Here is a 21,866-nt window from a genome sequence, read left to right on the forward strand (position 1 = left end):
ATATAAAAATATATATCCATTACCTACAATGTAATCATTTTATTTATTTACATTAGTTATCAACTTAAAAAAAACTAGTGCAAAAATATAATATTTAAAGAGAAAAATGAATAACAATAATAACAAAAATAGAAATAATAATAATAATAATAATAATAATAATAATAATAATAATAATAAACTTCACAGTTCATATATATATATATATATAAATGACTTCAACTGATTTTTCTCATTCATTTTTTATTTGCCCGGGTAATATTGAAATGAGAAAAATAAATTAATGTTAGTTATTTTAAGTATAAAATAATACTAAAAGTAACTGACATTTACTATTTTTCTCATTTAACTTATATGCCTTGAAGTCTTCATGAAAATATCAGATAAAAAATTGTGCTTTACCAATATAATATAACTGTTACATATACCGGGATGTGAAATTACCAATTACTTCAGTATGGGCATAGAAAAGTTGTTTGAAGTGGCAAATAGGTGAAAGATAAGCATCTTTGCTTTCTAACAAGGTACTTTACTCGTATAGGCGATTAAATGATAGGAAGATTTAACTTTTACTTTTCTTTTATAATAACTGATAAATAAACAAATAAATAAATAAAGGGGATGAACAAAATAAGCAAATAAATAAATAATTAAATAAATAAATTTATGACTAATAATAAATAATATAATAATTCATTGATTTAATATAAGGTGATTGAAAAGTGATAATAACATAAAATGGTAAAAATGTAATAAAAAATGCGGTATATCATTATCATTTATATATGCAATGGTGTGATTAATTGCTGTCATGAAAATCTATTGTTTGCATGCTGAGTAAATAGCTTAATTATATGTTCAGAGATCAACCAAAGTTATATTTTTATGGTTATATATTGGCACATCTTCATCTGTTAATTCTTTTGAAATAATATCCAAGTTTATGCGGACAAACAACACATAACTGTCTGCTTTGCATGTATGTTCCAAAAGTGCCAATTCAATGTTCTAAAATATCTTTACTCAAAGAAGTAGTAAGTCTTATTACCTATCGTTCAAACTATAGTTGTAAAATAATGTCCATTTTACAAACAATCGATTCCACATTTATCATTTCGCTAGTAGTTAATCAATACACTGAAGCACTAACAGTCCAACCGCATAACGCGAAAATAACACAAGTTAAACATTGTGTTGATTAGTTACACAATTTGTGAGAAGTTCTACATCATATTTAGGAATTTCATTAAAACAAATAATGCGTTTTTAAAAATAGTATAGTATAATATACCTTGCCTACCTTATGATAACTATTATTAGTTCAGTTAAACTTAAATAAATACAAACAAAAGAGACAATATGAATACATAACTGAAAATGAAACTTTTTTTTTTTCCATCAAAAAACAAAAGTATCTCAAAAATGTTTGGCCGTGGTAAACGAGGTTGCTTTGTAATAACAAATATAATACTATTTATATTCATATGTATTTTCAATGATATGTTTCTTTTAGATCGTTTTTATCCACTGTCGTTTTTCTTTTTTTCTATTTTATTGTTGTTGTTGTTGTTGTTGTTGTTGTTGTTGCTTCTTTAAAAAGAAAAAAATAACATTTAACTTGCAATAACATTTATGGATATAAAGTGCTTATAGTTTTTTTATCATTTTTACTGCAACAAACGAAAAATAAGACTGAACATTCATGGAATATAATACAAATAACTGACATTATTGTTGGAGAATTCGATCTCATCTCTATTTTTCTAACTGATTATCGAAAATCAATCATAAAAATAAAAATTAATTTGTATAATATAAACATAATAAGAAATATATGTGTATCACAGAAAGCTTTTGGATGATAAAAGCTAGTATCAAAATGTTAAAAAGGTTAAAGGCACAATCTGAGGCAGAAATTCAAAATAATTAAAATGTTTAGAAATGTCAAACATGTATTCACTATTGTTTTAATCAAAGATTTAGTGAATGTAAGATGTTTAACAGATGAGGAAAGTATCGCTGAATGTTCAGTAATATGTCGTAAAGGTAGCAAAATGTAAATTAGGTAGTATTTTGACTTCTACAAGAAATACTTATTTACAATAATTATATCAATCGCAAATTATTCTATATAGAAAATGAGATCGTACCACTTTTAAGGAACTGTAACAGGATACCAAACTTAAAACTTAAAAAAAAGTTTTGAGAAATAAAACTAACAGCATTTTTAGGCATGATGTGCCTTTAATTGTAAATTCCAAAGATTATAAAAGACCAGATATGCGTAATATTATATTAAACAAAACACAAAGCACTGACAATGAAGACATAATATTTATACATTTTTCTGAACATATGTTTGCGGAATCAAATAATTTACTTTCTGTAGAGAAGTAGAGAGAAAAAAAAAACATGTATAAAAATAGTTGAAACATGATAAATTGAGAATACCGATATCACTTCAGCAACGTCCATGTTAAATGTTTATGTCTGATGTTTTCAAAATGTTTGCGTTTGTTCCGATGCATCACTTGTCTAAAAACCTTTTTTTATCCATATTTTATGGTAACTCATTCATGTAATATATAACGCCGTTTTATATTAATATCCAGTATACGTCTTATTGATTTGTTGAATATCAAATCACTTTTTTCCTTTCTTCTCTAATCTGTAAAATAAAATAAACAATTTCATTTGCATTTTTCCACATCAAATTTGTTCCTTAAAAAATCGAAGTCATACATTAATTCGAAAGTTTTAAACGATCAATTCACGACAATTGCCTGACACAAAATGAAACACATGACTGTGTTTATTTTATAGGAAAGTTATTACTCGCTTTAGGACTCACAAAATGTGCATGTATCGCATACTCAATCTGAAACTCTCTAATTTGTATGTGATATGAGTCGTATGAATACATTGACTTACACTTTAAGCATAACGGGATTTTCAAGTATATGTATTTTTATGTATGTATTTTAATGAACAATATATAATTTTATTATTTTTTCATCTAAGCTTGAAACGTTGGTATGATACTTTTTATTCATAGACAAATTTGAACGAGTCAAAACAACATTAAAGGATAATTTTATGCAAGAAAAACAAATATTGACAAAAAAACTTATTAATATTTTATAAAGTCTTATGACGTGAAATGCTCAAAATTGACCTTGTCTTTGGGTTTTATTCTTTATACTTTTTTGTCTGTATAGAAATATATTTAATTTTTTACTTCAATAAACTATCATTTCTGCAGACAAAACACTTCTGATCCATTATTATTGGAACATAAAAACCTTGGATAAGCTACAGATACTAACATTCAATGCGCCTACTGATAAGTTATTGAATTAAACTGTATTTATAAAATTATCTGAGAGTAAATTATAAAAAGGCCATTTTAGTATATAAGTCCCTAAACACTCTTCTCCCATCATTTTAATATATAAACAATATGTATCTTTATATAAATCATTTGTTTGAACTGTATACTATAAGTACATTTTGATAGAGACTCGAAAGGAAGCTTGAACTTGCCAAACTATGTTGCCCCTTTAAATAAAGTTATCATCATCATCATCATTATTATTATTATTATCATCATCATCATTATTATTATTATTATTAATATTATTATTATTATTATTATTGTTGTTGTTGTTGTTACTAAATTATGTACCAGTGTTTCGACATGTTCAGCCTGTTCTATTATTAGAAACTTACAAGTGTTGGCAAGCAAGAGGCAGTGTACAAATAACATACGTTACAAGGCTTACCTGATAAAGAAAAAAATATTATCAAATCCATGCAACCTTAATTGACATGGATTAAATTTAAATTATCTTTAATTTATTTTTAACCTCAGGCATAAACTCAGTTTCAAAACTACAATTCAAAAACTACCAATATTATTAGAAATATCAGATTACAGGAAAAAATGAAAATAACTGACTGGCTTAAATACATATATTTGTGGAACATCTATCCAAATTATAAAGATATTCTTTGACTTCTGAAATGCATAACCCAGTCATTTAAAATATTTCCACTTCTGCAGAAAAGTCTGTTAATTAAATTAAGGCTAAACTTTATCTTTTTGCTAACGATTAATTTACTATGTGGTATGGAGAAATTATTAGACCTGCCAGTTACTTAATAATGATTTATGTTATGAAACATAGTAAAAAGCAAGAAGCAAAACAATTTGTCACATTATAAAACGTAAAATGCATGCAAAGAATTATTTGTTGGTTATCACGGCTTTAATTTTCTTGGTCAAATCTTTTTATAGCGTTTGTCCATGCATCCCTTCTCCACAATACGTATTTAGGAATATAAGTACATATAATGACATGGTGTTTTCTGTGTTTTGCCTATTTGAGCATCCATATATTTGAATAAGAATGCCTGTATGAAATAAATACGTTTTGTTTTATTAAAAACATATTTAAAGCAGTAGCATAATATTTTGTTCCGCATCATTTAATCATGTTAATGCACAGTTTTCATGTGTTTTCAAGAAAAGGAATATTCTATGTTGAGAGCCGACCTTGAGATGGAAATATCATAATGTTACCATTTTTGAATTTTATGAAAAATATTTCATTAGAATATTTCATTTTTGATATTTCATTAGTTTTTTAACCATTTCATTCACCATTAAGTAATGTCTTTAACTTTTACATAAAACGACCCTAAAATAAACCTACAGACAAAAGCATCAAATAATTCACAAGTTTCTGAAACATTTAAGATATATTTTGCTAATAACAACTGCTTATTTTAACAATTAAAGTATGATTATTGTGAAATAACTTCTCTTTGGAGGCTTGTCAGCAAAAAGCTTCCTGCCTCCACTAAATAAAACATGAGTGACCTGAAATTGACCTTACATTCTGCAAGGCGTCTATTGAATTGTGAAACTAATTATTTGTAAATATACTTTAGGCCCTGTCTACACCTATCCAAGTCTTGAATGCAAGTATCATATTCTCTTGTATTGGATAGTGTAGACACTCTACTTGAATGGTTTTTAAAGAGAAATTATGTGACATCCATGAAGATAATTTCTTGCAAGAAAATTAGGGCCCGTCTACACCTATCCAAGTCTTGAATGCAAGTGTCATATTCTCTTGTATTGCATAGTGTAGACAACCTACTTGAATGAGTTTTAAAGAGAAATTATGTGACATCTAAGGCCCTGTCTACACCTATCCAAGTCTTGAATGCAAGTATCATACTCTCTTGTATTGGATAGTGTAGACACTCTAATTGAATGGTTTTTTAAAGAGAAATTATGAGACATCCATGAAGATAATTTCTTGTAAGAAAATTAGGGCCGTCTACACCTATCCAAGTCTTGAATGCAAGTATCATATTCTCTTGTATTGCATAGTGTAGACACCCTACTTGAATGAGTGTTAAAGAGAAATTATATGACATCTAAGGCCCTGTCTACACCTATCCAAGTCTTGAATGCAAGTATCATATTCTCTTGTATTGGATAGTGTAGACACTCTACTTGAATGGTTTTTTAAATAGAAATTATGTGACATCCATGAAGATAATTTCTTGCAAGAAAATTAGGGCCCGTCTACACTTATCCAAGTCTTGAATGCAAGTATCATATTCGCTTGTATTGCATAGTGTGGACACCCTACTTGAATGAGTTTTAAAGAGAAATTATGTGACATCTAAGAAGATAATTCCTTGCAAGAAAATAAGAACACGTCCTATTTTTCTACAAGTTTTTGGCTGTCAAGACACTGATAACACCGGTTTGACACAAAACATGTGCCCTGAAGGTGTGATAGTGTTGTTGTTTTTCTTATTATTTACTGACATTTTTGTTACTGATTCAGTGTTCATGATCTGTAAATTTTAGTAAATGTATAAAATATCTTGGTCAGAGGAACAGATCAATACACTGATACACCAAGCGCAAAAAACAATCTGTTTTTTTTTCAAGTAGTCAAAATGGATTTTAAATGATCTTCTTCATTTAGTGAATAATTTTCATCAAATAAAGAATTTGCATCAAAATGTATTTGTTCTAACATTTTCCATTTTTTTAAAGAATGTACGCATTTCATTTACTCCATTGTTTTAAGTTAATTGCATCATTTTCCTGCTTTTTTTTCACACATTATACAGAAACATGATAGTACTGCAAAAACAAAGGTATATATCCTGGGCAATCTTAATAAGACATTTCAGTAAAACTTGTGCCTGATTATATGTTGTAAGGGCCATTTATTTAGCTTATCTAAATGTGACATGTAAGAAACTTGAATAGGTGTAGACGCGGCCTTATTAGAACACGATCTTTTTTTTCTACAAGTTGTTGGCTGTCAAGACACTGATAACACCAGTTTGAAACAAAACATGTGCCCAAAGGTTTCATAGTGCTGTTTTTTTTTTATTATTTTCTGACTTTTTGTTGTTGATCCAGTGTACATTCCCTTTGAATTTCAGTAAATGTTTACACTGTCTTGCTCAAAGAAACAAATCAATACGCTTATACACAGAGGAGCAAAAAATAATAAATAAATAAATAAATAAAAATAAATACATTGTAAAAAAAATTAAAAAGAGCTCTTTTTCAAGTAGAGTCAAAATGGATTTAAAATGATCTTGTTCATTTGGTGAATGACTTTCATCAAATAAAGAATTTGCATCAAAATAAATTTTGTCACATTTTTTCAATTTTTAAATCAATGTACGCATTTCATTTACTCCATTGTTTTAGCTAATTACATCATTTTTCCCGCTCTTTTTCACATATTTTACAAAAAAATGATAGTATTGGAAAGACAAAGGTATAAATCCTGGGCTATCTTAATAAGACATATCAGTAAAAAAATGCCTGGAAAATGTTGAAATGGCCATTTATTTAGCTTATCTAAATGTGACATGTAAGAAACTTGAATAGGTGTAGACACGGCCTAATAACATAAATATTTTTTTTTAATTAATAATAAATAAAGTTCAATAGTTAAGTGTCACTGTTACTCATGTTACTGACTGAACCCCCCTCCCGGCCCGCTAAAAAACAAAAACAAAAAACAAAAATCTGTTCATAGATGTAACTTTTACTGCAAAGTGTAAGACTCTTAACTAAAATGACCAGGTAAGTGATATTTTTATTATTAGCTCGACTATACTAAGAATATGGTGATTTGTCCTACTTACCTTGGTTTGCAAGTCGAAGTTAGCGTCCATACTTTAAATTAATGTTTATGCGCCAATAACTTCTTTATTTCTTAAGGTATCAATTTCAAATATATATTCCTTATCACCATCCACATCATTTGATAAGGTGCAAAACTCCAGTATTTCCAGAACTATATCCCCTTGAAATAAAATAATGTTATATTTTACTCTAACATCTTCATTTCATATTAAAGTATTGACTTTAAACTTCAAACATGCGTTCCTTATCATCAACTACATAAAAGTGGCAATTTTTTTAACTCTAACACCAATTTTTCCTAGAATTATCTCCCCATGATTTTTTTTTCCTCTCAAAAAATGTTACTTTTTACTTTCTTTTTTATTTCTTAAGGTATCAACTTCTAACTTCAAATATATTTCCTTATCATGTGTGACAAGATTCATAACTGTAACATACATATTTCCAGGATTATTTCCCCCATTCAAATTTGTTTTGAATAAAAATTGATATTGTATAACTTTAAACAATAACATGAAAAGCTTCATAACTCTAGCATCAATATTTTCAGAATTATCGAATGCCCCCGAAAAAGTTTCTTAAGCATGCAGGACTGGTAGTATGAAAAGAAAAGAGGGTGAAAGTAACTAATTTCTTAATATTTTTCTTTGTATTATTGTACCTATAATCTCTAATTGTGATAGCGTGAACCTTCCAAATATAAGTGTGACCTGACCTTTGAAGAAGGGACGTGGTTCCTAGACACAACAGAATGTTGTCATGAGATAGACATTTGTGCCAAGTTATTTCAAAATCCCACAATGCATGACAAAGTTACATACTGGACATGATTGTTGTGTAAGTGGGGACACACAAACGAACAGACGACAATGAGCTGCGATAGACATTTGTGCCAAGTTATTATAAAATCTTCCCATGCATGACAAAGTAACAGTCCGGACATGAATGTGTATCTGCAAACTCTTCTCGAATGAATGAAAACCTTCAAACTATAAGTATGACCTTGACCTTGAAGGTAGGGATCGGGGTCTTAGTCTTGACATGTCATCTTGATGTGGAAGATATTTATGCCTAGTTATTTTGTAATGCTTTGATGCATGACAGTCCGGACACGAATGAGTGTAACTATAAACTCTAATTAGGATAAAGTGAAACTTCAAAATGTAAATGTGACATTGACCTCTGAGGTAGGGACGTAATTCTTGGACGCGACACATCGTCTTGATGTGTTAGACATTAATGCCTAGTTATTTAATATCATTCAATGCATGACAAAGTTATGAAAGAAGTGGGGATGCACAGACAGACGGACATCCAGACAGACAGAGGGACGGTGCGATTTTAATATGCCTCCCTTCGACTGCATAAAAATGTTTCAACACCTTTATCAGGTGCGATTAGATTTATAACTCAAGTCCTGTATTTCTAGAACTATCTCCATTTCATTTTTGAATTAGGGATTTATTTAAAATTCAAATATTTCCAAAAATTACTTTGTTATTATAAATGACATCAACTCTAGACTTAAGACAATTGTCCTTTATCATTACTTACATCATGCATGACAAGGTTTATAACTCTAGCATCCTTATTTCAAGAGATATTTCCTCTTTAAACTTAGAATTTTACTTTAAAAACTTTATGTACTTTTTGCTTGTATCATTTTGGTACTTTTAAAAAAAAATCTCATTCATCTCTTTTCCTACTAGATTGAATGATAAGCTTCAATTATGCTTTGAATCAATTATTTTTATTACTAAACGTTATTCTGCTACTTCTGAAAAAAAAGAAAAAGAATGTAAATCACTGAGGTATGATATGCCTTTAATATGAAAGTAATTTACAAAATTTTTTTTCATTGTGAGTTGTAAGTGATTAAAAACCTTTTTTACTGTAATCCAATTTTTATTTGTCTTTAACTATTATTAAAAATTGTATGTATCTCTTTCCACTAAAAAGTTATATCTATATTTTTTTCGTTTACACCTAAAAATGTTCCCCATATGTCTTCCAGCTTAAACTATACATTCTTGAAACATGATAGGATCATAAAACATTCAAGGGTGCTGCTATCAGTAATTTCAGTGACAAGCCGTGTAATTATAATTAAATGCTCATCACTGACCAGAGATAGGAAATTTTTGGGGAAAACTGGAAATAATTCTCAACAAAGCTCTTAACGTAAATTACATTATTTATTGATGAGTACCTAAATAAGATCATTGTTCTATCTTATTTCATGTGAAACAATTAGTGTATTTAATATTGGCGTGATCGATTGGTAATATTTTATCGTTTTCAAAATTCAAGTATTAGACATATGTACTTGCATTTACTACATGAAAGAATTGCGGCATGTTTTCATATTCAGTTATGTTAATTTGTCTCTTTGTTGATTTTACTCTGTATCTTTCTGTTATGTAGCATAAAATATTCACATCTTCGTTTATCTGTTTGCACGGATAGCAGACACATACGTTTCTCTTGCAAACGGTTTTCCTTATCGGCCTCTTAAAAGAATTAAACTATAAATTAATAGATATTTACGAAAAAACGTTTGGATTCATACGTATGAAATTATTGTTTTTATTAAAGGGGATTATGGCAAATTGAAAACTTATTTTGACTTTCACCCTTTCACTAATTTATACACTTATATAGGCATAATGAACAAATTTGTTTCAAAATATCAATGCTTTTATAACAAATATTTTTGTAACAATTGCTATGGGCTATGTCGTATGGATCATTCGACTCGGTAAATAAATATTAAATACTCTGATGAATAATTGTAAATAAAACATCATTATTTATTTAATATTTCTCTGCCCCTTTTCCACTGTAAACATGCTAATGTCGGACAAATGTTTTCTTAAAATTGTCTTTAGAACTGGATTAAAATAATGCCCAACAATACTTAAGTACAGACGTGTTTAAATTAAAAGCAACACTTCATACTGTATATATATGCTGGTAAGTAATTGACTTAGTAATCTTAACAGAGAGAAACTTGTTAAAACTCTTATCAAAGCTCTCTGGAAATACTTTTTTACGGTAAAGTCCATGATTTAGAATAGATAATATTAAAGTCTACTAAAGCTTAAAATAAATGGAATGAAATCGTATTACAACTGAAGACATCTATTGTTATCGAGATACATGAACGCTTTCAGAGACAACGTTTTCCCATTTGACAAAACATTGAGACCATTCTTCTGTAGAGGAATAAAATACTACTACATGCATTTTCAAAGGTTATTATTTTAAGTATGGCGTTGCCTTTAATATTTGAGGAATAAAATTTACCGATACAGTTTTTCCCTGCGTGATCATAAGCGGTGAATAACTGGACCAGTAAGTGAGGAGGTTTTGATTCTTGTGTTGGTGTAACACCGGATGTTAGCTAAAATCATCTTTCCTGTTTCGGCGCCATAAATATATAAGTATAAGTCTCATCCATATACACGCACAACATTTATGTACATTTTCACAAGGCAAATTTTAAAAGTATATGACCATTCTATACAAATCTACAAGATATTAGGGTTAAATATGAATTGATATATAATATTATATATCACATTAGTAGTTTAGACATATTAAAGATAATGATTAACAGTTTATCACTCAGTTGAACTATGATGAAATATTAAATAAACTGACATAAAAATGAACAGATGTGTTACTACAAATCCTTTGAACAGTTTAACACCCCCAGTAGGTAGGTTAACTGATAAGCGGATATTTGGTAAATAAAACGAACAAAGTTAATATAAAATATAAATAAATTTAATCATGTACATAAATCAAAAAATCTTCTCTTTAAAGATAATATAACATGGTTTGACGACACAACTATTTATCATTTAATTATCTAAAAGTATAAACATTTTTTTTCTAAATCTGATATCTTTAAAGAGTTTTGAGACTGCTGTATGTTTAAGGGTACACGTATCCTCATATACATTACAATTTATTGATAAACATCTTCGACAGAATCACAACACGGGCACTTACGGTCATGAAGAGGAATAAATTACGGTCATAAAGAAACAGAAAAAAAGAAACTAACATATCAATCGAAGAAATTTTAAATATAACATGTAAAAGAAATGATAAAATGGAAATCAGAGATATAACATATCTTAACACACATACTGAAAATTTGTACAATTCATTTGATCAATGACTATCAATTTAAATATAATACTTTCTTCAGTGCATCATTTCATCATTTACATCAAGTCATCATTTACAAAGTAAAACTAACACAATTAACACAGTCAAAAACTCAAAACTAAGACAGACACCCATTATTTAAAAAACATTTTATAACAGATAATAATGAAAATAAATTTAAATTTAAAATTCGTATCTTGTATATATTGTATATATAATACACACGGATCGTGCTGTTGATTAAATAAGTATTTCTAGAAATATGACTTTCAAGAGAAATATTTGTTATATTACATTGAGGTAACTTTTGTTTTACAATAAAAAACAAGTTATAACATGAACCTCAGGCATGGCTGTCTGACCAAATACTAGTCTCGTCTTAAGTCTAGATGGTGTAGTATTACAAATACGTGTCAAAAAGATAGCAACTGTTTTAAGCTGTCGGACAATAGAAGGGTCCAGGCCATTTTTTACCAATCTATGTTATTTATATTGTCCAACACTCAAGACATATCTCATTGCGCGGTTATGTACTACGTTGATACAGGAAAATGTTCTACATTGTAGTACCCTAAAATAGGAGCGCTATTACTGATGATTGGTCAAACAACGGCGTTATGAAATTCAGTAAAAACGTCATAAGAACTTCTGCACATTTACATGTAACAATATGTAAACCGCGAGCTCCAATAAATAACATGACCTATTCCAAACAATCGGAATCTCCTGCATCATGATTATTGAAAAACAAGTCACTTAAACAAGAAACTAGCAACCATTTGGTAAAGGAACTTCGGGGCTTTGTCTGAAGAGACACTCACTGTTTAGAAAAAGTCTGTTTTAAGACGAAAAACTATTTTGTTTTGAAATAAGAAAAGAAAAAAAAAACAAAACAAAAAACAACGTTAAACGTTTATTCTATTTAACCTTCTATTTGAATGTCATTTTGATGTTCTGTGCTTATTGTAAGGGCTGCGTTTCATGAACTGTGTCTACCTTGCTGATCATTATCTTCACAATTTAGAAATCAAGTAACAATAAAAGCTCGTTGATTGTTCATCACATTTTTTTATACAGGTGCGTAGCCAGGTCAGGAACCATTAACCCAACCAAGACCTCTCTACATCTCCAAAAGATGATTTTAAATTTTTGAAATATGAATAAAATCATTATAAAGATAATTATTTTATTATAGTGATCATTGATATATCACAGATCAATATGAAATCAGCTTACTGCCTATCCGTAATAACATCCTATCCAACTCTGCTCATTAACCCGTAATATATATGCCCGTCTTGCTTAAATATCTATATCTACAATATTTTTTTAGCAATTTTCATATTTTTTTGTGCATATATTAGGGAAAAGAACTGTCATTGAAATTATATTGGATTTTGAAGAGTGTCTCTACGGGGATATCTGATAGCATCATTGTTGTAAAAATATCATTAGTGGACTGAACACTATCCGCTGAATGCATATTTCCGTGTTGCCTGTTTTGGATGATAATTAAAATGAATAAGAATAATATGTAAAAGATTACAAACCAACTTATACGTACTATTGTTTGTTTTCAAAAGTTGGTATATTTCAACTGTGTTTCGTCTTGTGTAAATGACTTGTTTGAAATGATAACATTTCTTCCATACGTTCAACCTCAGATTTATGCTGCTATTGGTTACATACATGATTATATTGTTCTTTATTTCTATAGTCCATTGTAGTAACATAATCATTCTCTCCGCGATGTTGTAAATGTCACCGCCTTAACTGTTTAAATATGGCTAAAGAACATAGGAAATATGTTCATATGCTCATAAAACTGTTGAAAATAGACGTTTTAAGTGTTTTTCTCATCTTTTAATAATAATAATAATAATAATAATAATAGTGCCAGAATGTAACTTATAACAATACAGGTTTTTGTATAAAATGATAATAACATTATTCAATATATATCTAGCGTTAAAGGAAAGAATATCAAAACTTTCTTTTCTTGTAGAGTTTTAATTACATATTACTGCAAAGATGAACAAGACACACATAAAAGATTATTTACCAACGCAATCGTTTTCTTTTGACTGTATCAATCTTGGATGCTTACAGAAGTTCAGATACATGTTGTTGTATGAAAAAGTTCTACGGTCTTCTGAAACTAAGACATAGTTACCTTAATGATAGGACCCATCATATACATATACTTTCTTGATAATAAGAATAACGTCAAACCTAAACATCATGATATTTGATCATAAAATAGTTTGTGCACTATATTTCTTCATAACATGATAACACAACAAATCAAATATAAAAAAATAAATGAAGTTTGTGAATGCCAATGTCCCACTCAGTGTAGCCAAACCCCATTTGTGTAACGGAGATTAAAAATAATTACGACAATTTTCGGCTTCAAATGTATTAAAATTGCGTTTGAATATTTTTTTCTCACAGTAAAATAAATGCATAAAAGGAATTTTAACAAACTCACATTTTGCTCAAACATTCATGCAATATGGGTTTATTACAGTTACATTCCATTGTGACATTCTTCCATATCTCAAAGGAGTTCTTGTAAGGAAGGGGAGTTGTTTAGTTTTTTGTTTATGTATCTTGATCCTCGTATCTTGATATGCCTTCTACAGTATTTCCTTTCTCTAAATGTCTGACAGAAAGGCTAAGCAGCGCGAAATTCATCAATTAGAGATAGGCATAGAACGAAAAATAAGGCAATTCAGTTTCAAATAATTTAAAAAACTGCCTATCATAGTCTCTTACTAGGCCCATCAATTACAACGAAAAGAGAACAGCATGTACAATTTTAAAAGTGTTGAACCAAAAAACAATTCAATTCATTCTGTCTGTCCTAAAATAATAAATCATAATATCATGGTCAGATAAGTGTGTAACAATCAGCTGAAAAAAGTACCATGACCCTAGATATTACGAAGCTATTTACTAGGAAAACAAAGATCAACAAAGAAGGGTGACATTCAATGAACGCATCGTCAAAACACATCTACACAACACCGGACCACCGTCTATATGTATCCCGTCTAGTTTACATATTAAATATTTAACTCATTGATGAAGAAGAACCATTTGCACATTTTTTGTAGAACCTTATGCTAGGAACATCCCAGATAAATTTTACCACATTTGACCAACCGGTTTCAAAGGAGAAGTCAAATGAAAAAGTCTACAACTGACGAACTGACAGACGATGATCTCAAAAGCACACATTGAGCGCTTTGTTATCAGTTGTACAAAAGCCCTGAGAGAGGGCATAAGAGCAATGCACGTACTGGCTGTTAATTGAAGTAAATTAAAATAGGCAATCGTAAACCGGATCTCATAAAAACAGTCTTGCGCATACCAAGTTTCAAAAGATTTCCATCAAAATATATATGTATTCACATATTAAAGTGTCAAAATGGGAGATAGTTAGGGGATGAATATGCAGTAATGTATAAACTAGTTAGTCAATATAATATTAAAATGTTGTATTTGTCAAAAAAAATGAAGTCATCAATACCGCTAGAAATATAGACATATGCATTTTACTTAAACTGTTAGTGAAAGGTTATTAAAATGAAAACTGAAAATAATGCAACTCAATAACAGAAATAACATTGGAAATGTGATGTCACGGATATACAACTGGCTAAAATATTTTCTTAATATCGGACAGTAAGAATTTTGTCAAAATATTATTTTTCCGTATTGGGCGCAGACGCGTTATAGCTATTTTTAACAGTCTGTGAAAGTGCTTTTAAACTTTCTATGATTTCTCGATTTGAGTTTTCTATTTTATCTATTTTAGTGTCAAAATGCACCTTAATTGCTGTTAATTCTGATTTAACGGACTCAAACTTGTGTTCAGTATTTGCTTGTACTTCAGCTGTGTGTCTCCTAATCTCTGCGGAAATACGACGATTAATTCCGGCGGATTGAAGTGTATTGTTGGAACGAACATAATATAACTTTAAAGTTATATTGGAAGTCAGTTCTTCAAAGTCCATACAGGTATCAGTGGGTGGATCCCTGTGGAGTGAAATGAACTGACTTAATACGTCAATTATATCACGAATTGGTGTAACCATACAGGTATTGCCAATTCCCCCTTCAACTATACCAATTACGAACAATCTGTCTCCGCTTTTTGTAAAGACAAGTGCCCCTGAATCTCCTGGCTTACCAAATGGACCACCATCAGCAGATTCTATCTCGATTTGTTCATTCAGTGTCAAGTCCATTCCAAGAAAGTGATCCTTTAATACACCAGTACGCACGGAACCGCCATTAAATCGAACTTTTCCTTTAGTTAATCCAGTATTTGACCCGTATTTGTAAACATCTTGGCCATTTAATTGTTTTGAATAGATGTCAATATCGTCCAAAGATAATATATGACCATCTATGGTTTCATTTGCTGAAAGGCAAAAACAAAATAGTAGTTATTTACAGTTTTGATAAATACTCTCATGCATAACTATTAGGTCAGATATACAGAATGGAGTTTCATTATACATCGAATTCCAAATGCCATTAATTTTGATTTTCCTTTTTTATAATATAAAACTTAAAGTGCATGTACATGTTCAATTTGACTGACAGCTTTTACGTACTAGGGAATTTCCCGTCTATTGGAACTCGTTGTTTGTCGATTCGAACAAGTGCAACTTCCATTCCAGGTTTGTACTGCTCACCTGTCCTATAAACAGCAAACTCTATTTTACCAAGATGATGGCGAGAGTTATGTTCGACTGATATACTTTCAGGTGGCTGGTAAGCATCAGTTCCATGTATTCCATAGTACACATTGGTGTCTACGATTAGTTTCTTCATCTGTTCTGGGTCGAGTAGAACATGAGCACTGGTTAAGAGGTACGTATGCAAATCAGTCTCATATTTGAAAAACGGGCCTACTGTTCCTTGCTTCGTTCCAAACCCACTGTCTAATGCGCAACCTATTCTTACATTTTGATGCAAATCAGTGGGTAACCCATAGAGCGAAAAAACACCTTCTCGGACATCAACAGGGTAACTATCAAGAAACTGTTCAAATGGATCTTCATCGATTGGAATAAGTCCTTTGATTTGAACGTAAAGAGCTATACAAGGTAATTGTACCATCCTGTGATCGTCCAAATCATGTCCACTAGATTTTATTACACTCACGGTTATCCATGTAAGGTTTTTATGGTTTTCCATCAATTGTTTGGCTTTTGATTTTAAATATAATGCTAAATCGTCTCTCCTCAAATCATATAACTTTTCCTTGTCATGTATACGTTTATTTTCGTTTTTGCTCAACGAGGAAATTTCATTAAGATGTCTTTTACAAATTTCATAATCTGACTTAATATTTGTCTGCTTGTTTGTAATAACAACAAAAACAATTTTATCCTCACTGCAATCCATACCGTGTGTATGCCGATAAGCTGGCCAAACATGGACAATATTATTTGACTGCTCTTTAATGTTTTGACATATACCATTGCCAATGATTTGAACAATTTGAGACTTTCGACCGTATTCTTTAGAGATGTTTTGAAACAAGCTATGATCCGGCAAAGTTCCTTCCAAAAGCAACCTTTTTGCATCATTTTCGAAATTCCTCGAGTGTCTAAAGCATTGACGCCATGAACCTGAATATAAAAGAAACATTCCGAGTATAATAATTCAAAGACATGAAGATACATAGTAAGTGGATTGTAAATGTAGATAACAACGACTATCACTAAAAGTGATTCATACCTAACTATTTTGAAAATAAGTGGTCTTAGCCAAATTTTAACTTTATATATGATCATTGTTTATATAATAATTACAATTATTAATAAATGCTTTGATGAAAATAGTATAATCATCTGATGACCTATATTTTGGTAAAAAAGGAGAGGGGATATATAAAAAAATAGTCTTATGAAGCCGATTAGAATAACCGGGACTTAATTAATTCAAAATCAATCTACCTATTAGAGTGATCAATATGTCAATGAAAGTGTTAAAGCTGCACGCCTCCAGATGAGCAAATAATATTTATCAATAAATTCAATCTTTAGAAAAATGTATCAATATCTTAAGAAAAGTGAAAAGATTCAATATTTTATTAATTATTAAAATGTTATGTGCGACTTATGGCTGATTTTATAGTATCAATCACAATAATTATACTGCGTTACTAACGCAGTAGGAAGTATTAATGCATATTTTGACCTCTTTTTGGTAATTGACGTTTGGTGTAGGAGCCGTTTAAAATGTGTAAATTACTATCTTTGTTCATTTCACAATATTTTACTGCTAATTACATTTTTAAATTTTTTCATTAAATAAGCTTGAATCTGGATGCATGCTGCTTTAATATCTTGAAGGTCAAGGTCAAAAAAGTTTATTTATATAGAGGGCTAGTCCTCAAAAAAGTTGTGTCTAAATTTAATGACATTCAATTAATAAATTACAACAACACATTTCAATAATCTGACGATCAAGGTAATGGTCATTTATGACCAAATTTCAAGGTCTGTGAAGTCAACATGAAGAAACATTCCCATTTGAAAGGAATTTAAGTATCAGAATATGAAGACAATTCATTGATTAACAATAAAACCATAGCCAATTTGGTAAATTTTGGGATATTTTCTAAGTCAAAAAAATATAATATGTCTAATTATAATGCATAATCATGACAAAATAACTATCAGAGTTATGAAACATGACAAAGACAGTGGCATTGAGACATTGCTTTGTATCTTCAAGTTCTTGAGATGGGACAGGACAGGATGGGACAGGAGAGGACTGAATTCAAATAACCATTTTTTGGCCTCTACGGAGTAGTGGCAATATAATGGGATCACTACTCCGTCGTCTGTCTGTCTGTCCGTCTGTCTGTTCGTCTGTCATTCCGTCACAAAACTTTACAGGAATGATCAGTACCAAGTCTAGTTGTGCATATTGTCAGCATTTTCCGGTTCAATGATTTTTGTCAGAGTTATGGCCCTTTGATAATCTTTATTTTTAAAGTTTGTCTGGACTACTTCTCTTACGGAGTAGTGGCGACATAAAGGGATCACTACTCCGTCGTCTGTATGTCTGTCCGTCTGTCATTCCGTCACAAAACTTTACAGGAATGATCAGTACCAAGTCTAGTTGTGCATATTGTCAGCATTTCCCGGTTGGATGATTCTTGGCCGAGTTATGGCCCTTTGATAAAAATGTGTTTTTTTCTGTGTGTTTCCAGACACACAAAAGCTTGTCCGGACTGCTCCTCATAATTTACTGGTGCAATTTCATCCAAACTTGACATGAATGATCAGTACAAAGTCTTGTGCATATTGTCAGCATTTTTCGGTTCAATGATTTTTGTCAGAGTTATGGCCCTTTAATAATTTTTATCTTTAAAGTTTGTCCGGACTACTTCTCTCATTCCACTTATGTAATTTCAATGAAACTTTACAGGATTAATATGTAGCTCATGTCCTTCGGCATATTGCACGGGTTTTCCGTATGAATGATTTTTGGCTGAGTTATGGCCCTTTGATAAAAAGGTGTTTTTTTCTGTGTGTTGCCGGATACACAAAAGCTTATCCGGACTACTCCTCGTAAAACCTGGTGCAATTTTATCAAAACTTTACAGGAATGATAAGTACCAAGTCTAGTTGTGTACTGTCCGTCTGTCTGTCCGTCTGTCACAAAACCTATCCCAACATAACATTGGCCATCATGAGGCGACACATATGATCACTGATCGCTCTAAGTCTTGTTTTTAAATTTGCTACCTTATTAGATATCATTTTCAAATTCAGCAATATATGTTACAGGCAAATCGCATCACACATGTTCAAAATAATTAAAAGGCACCAGTTTGCCCTTTTTCAAGAAAGAAATATTTATTCACTTTTTAGGTTTAACTTATCTTTGACTTGCTTGAACAAGAGAACGTAGCGTTTTAGCTTTGCTTTCAAATTGGTGTATTTTTTTCTGTTTCGTTTTAAATATTTTTATACCAGAAACGTAAATGCATAGAAACGTTCAAATATTGAGGAGTATGTTGATACAATAGAGTAAATATATATTGATTCAATTTAAAATTATCAGATACCGACTAAACACACTTATATCATTTAATGTTTTGTAAAATAGCACTATGCCCGTAGGTAAACTAAAGGAAAGTTGATAACTAACCTTTTTCATATGTTTGTAAGCGTTCTTTTTGTACATTTTCTGTAACTCCTGCTTGATATGGTTCAGACATAAAAGGCTTCCCTAAACCTACAAATGCAAAAACAACATTAAATTAATATCGAAATAGTCATTTATATCTAAAAACATACCTACATTTTATCTACTTAAACATGTGCTAAGTTAACATATATTAAAAATAATTACTTCTCATAAAGACATTGATTAATTATATTTGATGTGTTAGTTGCAAAAGTGTCAATGCGTACGCTAATGACATGTGAACGCTGGGTTTAAAACTATTTAAATGTGTTTTTTTTTTAAGTTTTGTTATGTAAATGTTGTGGCTATAACATATGTAATACTATAAGAGTAATTTTAGTAAATGTCAAAACTTTTCAAAAAGGTCAAGGTCATTTCAAGCCTAAAGTTAAACATAATGCACCGTAAACTGAAAACTGGCTTAACATATATTTATCAATTCTTAAAAGCTGGCAGTAGTGTTTATTTGGGAACTGCTCCGACAGAGCTATCTACATAAAGGTATCTCACTATTGCTAGTTCAAAACTATATAAGAGTGTCATGACATCAACCCCTATCCCTCGTTTAAGCTGATTTATTTCAAATCGTGTATAGAATATAATATTACTAGATAAAATACTTGCATTTTAGTGAAAATCAAACAAACAATTACTCATGACTCTTTTGAAAAGAAGTAAAATGAATTTAACCTTCTTCTATAAGCATTTTACTTAATTTGTTGCCAAACTTTTGCGACCTCCTATATAAAAATCCGTGTCTGTACACAATTATAACAGTAGTTATAATATATATGTTTAAATGAACAGAATCATATAGCAGGCGAAGAATGAGGTCGGTGTTCAGAATCCTTATCCGAAGGTTTTGATTATCATGTTTGAATCATTTTTGTGGTGGATTCTTTATCCTGAAGTCTGATGTGTAGTTATATTTCTAGGGTCGGGTATCTTATCGACAAATGTAATCCACACTGATGTGAGTTCAAAGATTAGATATTATGCCTACTGTATATGGCGTATTCAACACAGTTCTTACCACAACACCTATATTCCATCACTCATGGACTTCACAGAGGGTATAATAGATCAATTAATTTGAAGAGATAGTATATCATTTCCGAGTAACTACTGATTTTATTTTATCAATATCCCTTGAAAGAGTAAATACTCCCAGTCTCTCCACCAAAACCTTTTCTTTAAAAAATCTATCTCCTTATGTATTGCGCATGAAAATCTTAAATGTAATTATCATCTTTTTGACGTCTTTTAAACCTAGTTTTTACTAACAAGGTCATACACTTAATATATATTTTTAACTAAATATCTGAACGTACCTGTGCTTCCCAAAACCATGTTATAATGTTATAATTATGTAAGTAAACCGCGAAATTCTAAAAAGCGTGGTAATATTACAAAGAGTGTGATCATGATTCAACGCCAGACTGACGGACAGCCATAAACCAGTATACATACTCTCACAACATTCGTTATTGTTGGGGCATAATTGTTAGAAATTGATATTTCTCAACTGTGTTAAAGTATTTGATGCAAAGGTTATATCAAACCTTTTTTCATACTCGGTGAATCTTTTGTTCGAAAAAATGATGTGGTATCCGTTGGAAATATATCAGCCAACACGAATTTACCGTCATCATCAGATGATTCGTTATCATACTTATCTTCAGAACCATATTCTGAAACATACGGGAAAACAAGTTTAAGTTTTCGCAATAACTTGAAAATCTAAAGGCCTCTGTGGCAGAGTGGTCAATATTTCCAATTCAAATCACGTAAGACGTTTTGGTTTGACATCTATTCTACACTGTTAATTCTTGTTAGCAATGAATCTATTTAGCTAGCTCATTTAAAGATAATTCACTCTTATGCTCAGCAAAGATTCATTGACCCTGTATGTCTTGTGACTGATAATATTTAGTCTCTACCTCCCCACCCCCCCCCAAAAAAAAAAAAGAAGACAAAACAAATTGTGTTTTTTTTCAAACTCCCTCCATCACATTTGACATAATTCTGAAATAGTAAACATTTAATCAAGTTACTCTCAGAGATACTACAGACAATAGAATTGTGTTTATTATAACAAATAATTTTTAAAACTGTTACATGCGTCAAGTAGTTGAAAGATGAATGTTTCTCTTAAGCATGTTCATACAATATGAAAGAGAAAGGAATATTTAAGTGTTTTAGTAAATTGTACATCTATGTTTTATAACATTATAATCTAAATGATATGCTAATATATATCAAA

General features: G+C 30.2%; 1 protein-coding gene across 2 annotated transcripts in view; it reads right to left on the bottom strand.

Annotated features, from left to right (window-relative positions):
- LOC132732724 (guanylate-binding protein 1-like) overlaps positions 1-21,866 on the bottom strand; it is a 75,178-nt gene that overhangs the window by 26,960 nt on the left and 26,352 nt on the right. The window contains exons 4-7 of one of the 2 annotated variants that reach the window (XM_060719215.1): positions 21,166-21,294; positions 19,565-19,651; positions 16,006-17,028; positions 10,987-15,809 (exon numbers count right to left, since the gene is read on the bottom strand). The exons of the other annotated variant lie outside the window; for it this stretch is intronic. Of the exons in view, the coding sequence (XP_060575198.1) occupies positions 15,088-15,809; positions 16,006-17,028; positions 19,565-19,651; positions 21,166-21,294 (1,961 nt within the window). The 3' untranslated portion in view covers positions 10,987-15,087. Of the gene's footprint in view, positions 1-10,986; positions 15,810-16,005; positions 17,029-19,564; positions 19,652-21,165; positions 21,295-21,866 lie in introns of those variants that run through there. 2 annotated transcript variants of the gene reach the window in all.

Source organism: Ruditapes philippinarum, unplaced genomic scaffold (genome assembly GCF_026571515.1).
Source record: "Ruditapes philippinarum isolate M1 unplaced genomic scaffold, ASM2657151v2 ctg1110_1_1_1_1, whole genome shotgun sequence".
Taxonomy (NCBI): Eukaryota; Metazoa; Mollusca; class Bivalvia; order Venerida; family Veneridae; genus Ruditapes; species Ruditapes philippinarum.